The sequence below is a fragment of the Meleagris gallopavo genome, chromosome 20, assembly GCF_000146605.3.
Source record: "Meleagris gallopavo isolate NT-WF06-2002-E0010 breed Aviagen turkey brand Nicholas breeding stock chromosome 20, Turkey_5.1, whole genome shotgun sequence".
Classification (NCBI taxonomy): domain Eukaryota; kingdom Metazoa; phylum Chordata; class Aves; order Galliformes; family Phasianidae; genus Meleagris; species Meleagris gallopavo.
This window is the reverse complement of record NC_015030.2, coordinates 3,113,763-3,123,041: the sequence shown is the minus strand read 5'-3', so window position 1 is coordinate 3,123,041 and position 9,279 is coordinate 3,113,763. Positions and strand designations below refer to the sequence as shown.

General features: G+C 36.4%; 1 protein-coding gene across 1 annotated transcript in view; it reads right to left on the bottom strand.

The window, feature by feature from the left end:
• B3GNTL1 (UDP-GlcNAc:betaGal beta-1,3-N-acetylglucosaminyltransferase like 1) overlaps positions 1 to 9,279 on the bottom strand; it is a 106,820-nt gene that overhangs the window by 22,638 nt on the left and 74,903 nt on the right. Inside the window, exon 7 of the mRNA XM_019621602.2 lies at positions 4,788 to 4,991. Coding sequence (XP_019477147.1) covers positions 4,788 to 4,991 — 204 coding nt within the window. The remainder of the gene's footprint in view (positions 1 to 4,787; positions 4,992 to 9,279) is intronic.

The window sequence follows — 9,279 nt, the reverse complement described above, 5'->3', positions numbered from 1 at the left end:
AATGAATTGATTTTTTTTTTCACCCATTACCACAGCTTCTGAGTTTCTTCCATAATTAAGAAAATAAGATTCTCTAAATGAAAGCTCTGGATACAAAATGCCTATGTGGTTTCTTCTGGCCCTCTAGTTACAACAGTAACACAGTTCAGTGTCTGTTTTTCATACCCATCACACTGAGTGCTCATGCAGACACAGTCTGGACAAAGCAGTCAAGGGGGGAGGAGAGGAGATAAGACAGAATGGCTTTAAACCCAGAAAACAAATCCAAAACACTCAGTTGAACACATGTATCTTGGGAGAAATCATAACTAATTCAAGCTTTGTACTTCACAGCTCCAGACCTCACTATGCAATAGATTGATTTAAGGCACTGAATTGGACCATGCTCCCAGATCCACAAATAAAATCGGTTCCATTCTATCTGATTGCTTGGCAAGGGCAGCTTATCAGTAAAAGTGCATGTTTGTCCTTGTGAATATTCGTTTAATTTCTAGCTTAAGAGCTCAGAAAACGTTTAGAGAACTTCATATAATTTATGATTTATACAAACTGAGTTGAAAGTCACAAAAGTAATCTGAGGGAGACCATAGCAACAAACAGCAATCATGGCATCAGAAAAAAGCAAACTCAGATTCTTCCCATTTATCATCTTATAGGACTTACTAACCTTTTCTTATTCTCAACTTTAATGGAATTACTGAGAATTAGCAGCAAAGTTTTAAAGTTATTCTTTGAAGTATTTTTTGCAGTCAGGCAATAGACTGAGTCAGACAAGGCACAACTGTGCTCTTTTTCCTTTTGGATATGGTTTACTTCATTCAACTTAATCATTAATAGGTACATTACAGAAGAGAATTACTGCAGGAGCAAAAGGATCTTTCATAATGCTGTTTGATTCTGGAGAGCTCTTTTGCTTTAACTAGCAGAAATACTATGAAATAAAGTATGCTCACTGCCAGGAACAAGCAGGTGCCTTGTATTGCTCAGCAGTGGCCTCTCACATTACAAAGGAGCAGCACTGACGTACATCTTTCAAGGGAGGAAAGATGTTGACCATGTTACAGATCCTGCAGGGATGGGACTTCCTACAGCTCTTGAGCATGTAAAGTTTGGTGCAGTACAAGAGTTCCTTCCCAATTGAGAGGCATTATTGGATCCAGATGGCATTTTAAACACCACGAATCTTTGTCAAACAATGCAACTTTCAAAGAAAAGGCTGTTTAACTGCTAAAGGGATATTTTAGCATATTTTTGGAAAATCAATACCCATAGCTAAAAGTATCAATCTAGGATATCAGCAATAACCTACCACATAAATAGTTTTCAGCATTATTATAATTATATTGCACAGTTTACATGTTACTGGACTACAAATGGAATTTTCCACATTATAGGCAAAATCCAACCATACGTGCTGTTGCACTAAGGGATGGCTTCAGCCTATCAGCTGCAGATTAAAACTCCTAGGGGGAAAAAGCAGTTTGCACCTGCTCTGTTCTAACCACCACACACCAGCCACATTCAGATTAGCAGTTCACTTTAATATGTTGCCTCTAAGCAAGTGAAAGATTCGTATTTACCCACTATTTTTGGACAGGTATCACTGTGCTAACAACTCGGCTGGATCATGCAGGGATTAATTTTGTACAGGATGTCAAGCAGACCCAAACCTGGACTAAAGTAATTCCTTGTTCAGGGACAAAACGAAATATTCCATGATTCATCTCTTGCCTCCTCCCTTGCCTTGCATTTCCACTCCTTTGCACAGAACTGTGCATCGACTGCAACATCCTCAACACACGTACTTCATAGGGAGCTGCAAGCCAGCTATCAAGACAACAAGAAATTCTGGCTTCAAATGTTGCACTCCACCATCAGTAAGCAGTATCTGAGGCCCAAATTACAGTACTAACAAAAAGAGAATGGAAATCTGGAAGATGAAGGTACTTATCTATGAATTCTGAAGCACTTTTAATTAAAAAGCTGCCCTCTGTGCAATGCTGCTCCTCAGCTTCTGTAACTGCTAACACCTGGTGAGAAATCTGCAGCAGCTGGTGTTGGTCACTACAGATCTACAGACTGAGAAAAGTTGGTTTTTAGGCCAGAGGGCAAATTTAACCACTGATAACCACAGACAAACGCCAGGGCAAGTGTTGGATAGAATAAGTCAAAATTTCTTTCATTTCTCAGAGGTACCTGAAGTTGCTGTATGGAACATATCACAAAGAAAGCAATTCGTGTTTCCATACTAATCTGCTTCTTATGGGATCTTGGTGAGAGTTTGTTTCATCATCATTTAATTAACTTCTTTCCCACTACAAACTTTAGGATATTAGTTAAAGAAGAAAAATCATGCTACTATTACAGTACAGTTGCCTAGAAAACAGGTCAAATGGTGCAGGTTACAACACCTACGGTTAAGCTGGAAAAAAAACATTAAATTCAAAGTTGTTCAGCATCAAAACAGAGATGTCAAGTAAAAACTGAAGTACTTATTTTTCCAAAGAACTTATGACAACAACTGCTCAACAGTATTTCCTCAAAGTCTTGAGTGAACTGCTGGACTTATGGGAAGAACACAGAGAAGGGTGGTAGCATGAAGGTGAACTCAGAACATGGCCTCTGGTGAAGGAAATCTTCTTCCCTCAGAATCAAATGCTCTTCTGCCAGGCACTAACATCTAGCAATATCTGCTATTCAAGGAGTACTGACTCTGGGAAAACTACTGAGCTGTTGGAAGTGAAGACTAAGAAACTGTAGCTATTCTCTATTTTAAATGTGGAAGTAGGAAAAAAAAAAATCAACTGAAGTAATTTATGAAAATCCTGATAATTCTTCATGAAGACAATTTCTGTATTAAATTACAATCATATTTTGATTTTGTAGGGAACTTCTCACTGAAATTACTTCTCTCAAAGAGAAATCACCACAGTTGAAAATATTCCTTACTTTAACTTCCATTAGAACAGTCACCAGAAGTATGCAAGCAGACTAATCACAAGCTATGCTAAATTAGCTATCAATACCTTCTCCTCAGGATGATCCAGTATACTCTCAAGTCTCTCTGTGTAAAACTGTCATACCATCTTTTGGCTCCTATCCAAATCACGGCTTTAAATCGTTTTCCTTAGTTTTAAGACCTGGAGACTCTAATGTTAAATTTACTTAATTGTTTGGAAAATAGCAGGTTAGAAGAAATTCTTTCATCCAAATAAATTCGGATAGATTTGGTTAAAGATGATGGGAACATCACACAAAAGGGTTGTGATAAATTCTAAGGTATTTAATGATAGGCTAACCAAAAATGTTATTAGGCACAGGGAATGGAATGAATTTTCAAATAGTTTTACAGACTCATTTATCATTGGCTCCATCACTTTCATTCTTTTTCAGATCAAATACTGATCTCTGTTCAGCCTAAACTATACCAAGCAAAAAAAACCATCAGTATCTGTGCTTTCTCAGACTCTTATCCAGATAATGTCAGATTTTAATTTTTTAAGATTACATATAGTTTATATATTTCTATTCTGTCAGTCTACCCATACTATTAACATAAACATCAAATCACAATTTCCTCCATGGAAGAATTATATTCCATTTGTACTAAGCACTGAAACATGAAGAACAGGTGTTTGGATTTAAATCCAAATGAGAAACGCAGCTTTTTGGCATGCAAATAGTTTAGCAGATGGAGAAGGCTGAAACGTGGACGTTTGTTGGCCTCTTTCTGTGTTTATTTGCAGCAATATGACACTTAGAAGTCACACTTAAATAGTAACTCAAAACTGGAGATGGAAGAGATCAAGTTAACACAATGAGATGATGGGTCAGGTCAGAACATACAGGCATGTAGGTAAGACCATTAAGAGTCATCACTAGTTTATAAAAGCACCAGTTCATAACAGGTCTATAAACACAGAAAATCTTTGCCTCGAATTCTTTTCAAATGGAAGAGTCATATAAATACTTACAGTACTAAGTGCTAAATGATTTTATATCCTCTGACCTCACTGTTTGTGACCAGTTGCACTTCTTGTTAGTAATCTGTTTAATGCCCTCCATACCAGACAGAGTTAATTTTGATGTCAGGTCACAATAAGGACAAAAAGTTGAACTTGTCACTGATAATTTTTAGGGCTACAGTGCTGCTGCAAAATCATTAGGATTAAGATTTTCAACATATTATGTCTGAGTAATACACAACTACACATATAAAGCTAAATAAAATTTCTAAAAAGGCATAAAAACACAAAAGAAAACCGAACAAAGAAAGAAAACCAAATGTAAAAGCAAAACAAACAGACTAATGGTCTGTTTAACTTAACCTCTTGAACTTTATCATTAGGCTTGGGGTTCTACTGTTCTTATTGTGTTTTAGCGTGCTTTCTTTTTTGAGCTTACTAAGAATGCTCAAAAAGTTATGGCAAGCATTCTTGAGGGAATGAAAATGTAATTATAAGGAATTATTCTAAAAAAGAAACAAAGAGCCTAAGTCAGTGAATGTAGATTGTACTAGAGAACAGGCACCAGTTCTGCCACTCACCCGCCACATAATTGAGGGCAAAGCTTTTCACCATTTGAAACACCTCTCTGCCAGTGCTTAAATTAAATTTTTACTGGCAGAACAAAGAACAACATTTGTATATCCTCATACACACACGTAATGTATATGTCTGTACACACACACACAACGCAAAGCTGCATTTAGAGGATACAGTGAGAATAAGAAGCTGTAGTTTAAATACTAACATAGGAAATAGCTTTAGCAAATCTTTTTAATGCACAATTAAAGGAATACTTTCCAAAATCTCACTGAAACCACTGGAACCAAAACCCCTAAGGTCTGAAACACAGAATAGGCCCACATGAATCTGAATTAGAGTATCACTCACCTTTCCACCCTCATCAAATTTTCCTACATGATAAAACCATTCTCGAGAACAGAACCAGGTTGGCATGATGACAGTAGGCCCATGGGAGGTAAACACCTACAGAAAAGGTGGGGGGAAAAATAATCTTAACAGAAAGTCAAAAACATTATCTGTTGGAGAACAAAGTGAAGTTTACGCATTCATCTGAATTTCTGCAAATACTTCCTTAAATACTTAGTCTTCAGCAATTTTAAGAACTAAATCAATTGCTTAAAACTTAGCATATGCTTTGTGCCTAAGATGAACTTTATCACAATATCACAGCCAAGTGAATCTAACTTCCTGCTTCATATTTCTTTACGTTCCATTCTACCATATGTTACAACATATGCAGAGTACCTTGAACTATATTTCAGTTCTTGAGAACTGCACTGAAAGTGACAGTTCTATTAAATGTCCCATTGTTGATATTGGAGGAAATAAATTAAGAATAATCTTAAAAAGTTCTTACACTCTAGAATTGTAGGTTGATTTTGTGTTTTATATTCCTTGTGAGTATATTAAGAAATTCCATTCATCTATTATTTTTGCCGAAGGCTTCTGAAGCTTAATCAAGATTGAGCAAGTATTTTAAACACTACCAGAGCACTACAGATTTGCTAGCCAGTGCTACCTACCTTAAAAGGTTGTTGGATAGAAAATGCTTTAGGGACTGAAAAGGGAGTGGTTATTAATTTCATCCTCTTGAATAGTGACAGCCAAGAACTATACAAATCAGTCTTTGCAGCTTTAAACAAACTTGTTGTAAACACAACTATGAAATAAAACAGAATCTGGATTTACAGAAGGTAAACCGATTCTTTCTTTTAATACAAGATGAAATATCTGGCCAAACAAGACTGAACTTGTCAAACAGTACGTGCAAAGTTAAGGCAGGATACTATGCCTGCTTCCAAGAACTGCAGGAAGTAAGAAGTACAGCCTCATTTACAAAGGCAGAAGGAAAGAATGATTGCTGACAGTCTTCAAAATGCTGACCTCATGAGCAGATGATTTCTTAGCTTGCTGTAGTGGCAATATGAATATTCCCATATAGTTTGAAGTTTCAAGAAGCAGTGCATGAATGTAGATTTTGACACATGCACTTAAGCCTTTACATTTTAAAGGTACTCCTCCTGACTTCAACCTGAGATGGAGTTCCTCAAACTCTGTTTATATCTGGCAATTTCTACTTCCTCCGATGTACCTGAACATAAATCCCAAATGCAGCTCTATACAGATACTTAAATCAGGTCTTCAAGAAAATTGGAGAAGTCTAATAAAAGTCAATAGGTAATCTCCTCCCACTTTTCCTATGGCATGAATCATCCGACCAAACGCAGGAATCCCCTTTAAAATGAAACATGCTACATTCTTACTCCACAACATAATGGTACAACTTCATCGTCTAGGAAGAGATCCTCGGGTGGCCCATTTGAATAAGTATTCTTACCAATGTAGGCACTTGTGTTTAGTCAGAATAATCCTATCACTCAATAGCTATGACACTAACAGCTTGTTCATAACTGAAATATACTGGCTGCAGATGTGCTAAATGTCAAAAACTCCCCACAAAAGGCAGTTGGAGCTGAAAGGGTCAAAACAATCCCAGAAAATCAGAGCAGACATGATTAGCCAGTACACGGTTATTAGCTCCACACTAATTACAAGGGCAATTGAATATGGCCCAAACTGAACAATGACCAAACAGTAATCCTAAAAGAAAACAACAGTAGGGAGAAAAGCTAGGCTAGAATGCATTGCATTGAATCTAATTTCTGAATGAAAGAAAATCTTCAAAGAAAGCCTTGAGCCTATTGGAACACAAGATGTGTTTGGAGAGACCAGAATGCCATTTCCTCAGCACAGCCAGGATCATCAGAGAACACAACTGTGCTTAATCTTAAAGAGGTGGCTCAGTGTAATTAGTCATGCCCACATGCAAAGAGCACACATCCCAGATATCTTGGTCTGTGTTTCACTGAGTTATCTACTGAAATGAAACTCAACAGAACAAATTTGAAACACATGCTGCTAACACCAATGTCCTTCCTAAATCTAGGCTTCACTGTCCATCTCAAGAAAGATACCATCGTGTTTGGAATCTTACTGAGAGAACTCAGACTGATGATGAGGTGGCTGCACCACTACAGGTCAGATGAAGGTTTTTAGCCTTTAGCTTAGCCTGCGAACCTGGAACAGACACCAGATCAGAATCAACAAAAAGGCAAAGAAAGCTGCTTCTATATCAACGTTTACAACATGATGTCAAAATAAGGAAATGTAAATCTTTTGCCACAATGGACACATACTTGCTAGCTTGTCCTTTGCTATATTAAGATACCACTCTTGAAGTTGAAATTCTTTTTGCTCTCTGAAGGCTAACTTGAAGAGCTTCTGAAAGTTCATCTGCAAGAGGAGAAAACAGTAACTTCAACCTTCTGCATTTTGGAAATTCTAGATTTCAGTTTGGCTTGTCATTAACTACTAGACGCTGTAGAAATGAATGAGATTGAATTTTGGAATTAACTCAGTATATTGGAAACCAATTTAGACCTAAGAATCTCTCACGCATGGCTCTGTGAGTAAATGAACTCTTGATACTAGCTGTTCACTTACTGTACAATGTATGCTGTGAGGATTACCTGAGAGAATCTAATGAAGCCACGTTGTCAAAAACAACTATAGGGCTTTTAGATGAAGGTATAACTCTATTCAGATTTAGAATTACTGAAGAACATGGTGAAGGGGGAATTCCTATCTGATTGTGACAACATCATGATGGTTTTCAAGGTCACACAGGCTGCTATTTCAGCACTATATTTATTAAATTATTCAGAACTTTTATTGTCATCTGGTTTTATTCCAAGGATCAAGTAGCAAGTATTTGAAACTGATTTACTCTGGTTTGTCCTTGCCAACTGCTCAGCTATCAAATTCCATTCAACAATTAGAGAGATCCTCTGGACAAAGAAAATATCTAAAGAACATAGAGTTGATAAAGTGGGTTTCATTTGTTTTGTTTCAAAGCTGTCAGCAGCACATGTGATTCTGGTTCCCACTGATGTTCAGATCATGTCAGCATTCAGTAAGAAATCTAAGCTCCAGTACAGAAAAAGGCATTCATGTGTTTACAGTAACTCTTCACAGAAAAGTTCTATTTTCCAAATCAGCAAATCAAAATCTACTAGCAATGTGCCAAAAGAATACATGCAGATGGTGAAATAACCTTATTGCATTATGTTCTGGAGAATATAGTGAGGAAGCTAGCAATTCTCATATTTAATCAAGAACCCAAATTGTTCTTCTATGTAAGAAGGTAATTCCTCCAAATAAACCTTCACATTTAATTCTACTTGTGCTATAATATTCATGAAAGTTATAACAATACTGATCAGGATCAGAAACAATCTCCTGTGTGATGATAAGTGAAGCTTTCCAATACCCTGAGTCATTCATTAACATACTAGAGAAGACAAAACAACATAGCAAAACAAAAATGAGGTGGCTGAGCTATAGGAGATGATAGGCTAAAGATTCATCTCTTCTGATGTTAAGATACCAGTACATGAATTTAGTAGTGAGCATACCAGGACTTCATGATGGCAAATTACTGGGTTTACTGTCAGTCAGGTGTGTGTTGGTGTGACTGAAGAGGAACAGCAGCAAGGAAGAAAATACCCTTGTCCTACTTCACAAAAGTTTCAGGCAAATAAGTTTTTTCAAAAAAAGAATGACAACGAATTTACTAAACTTTAAAGAGTCTAAACAACCAATCTGGTATGGATTACATTAAGTGAATTTATATTATATTGAAATTTTTTAATTATTTTTATTTTTTACCCTTTCCCATGCTTATGTAAATAATTGACTGTATCACCTAATCATTGCATGCTTCAATATTAGCTGAAAATCTGCTCTAAAGAAGCCAAGAGCTGGCAGAGCAAAAGAAATTAAAAAAAAAAAAAGAGATCAGAAATAAAACACGCTGTAACTCCATATTGAATGTTTTACATACACATAGTAATTCTGATACAGGATTTAAATAATATAAAAAACCATTTTGCATTCGAAGTAGGACAGAATCCTAACTGTACAGGCTAAACAGTAACACCTGGAAGTGCTTGATTCCAGAGGTAATACATTAACTATGGCTTTATAGTCTAATAAATTTGTATTGAATTGTATTCTTGCTTTATGCGAGCTAGCCTACGCCAGTCTCATAATGCTGAATAAGCTGACAGTACTCTGAATATCTCTATCTTAGTTGAATGCTCCTAGTAAAACGCAATAGCAAATGCCATTCTTCTAGTCTCTTATTTACTAATGACAATAAATTATTCTTCTACTGAAATCTACAGAATGG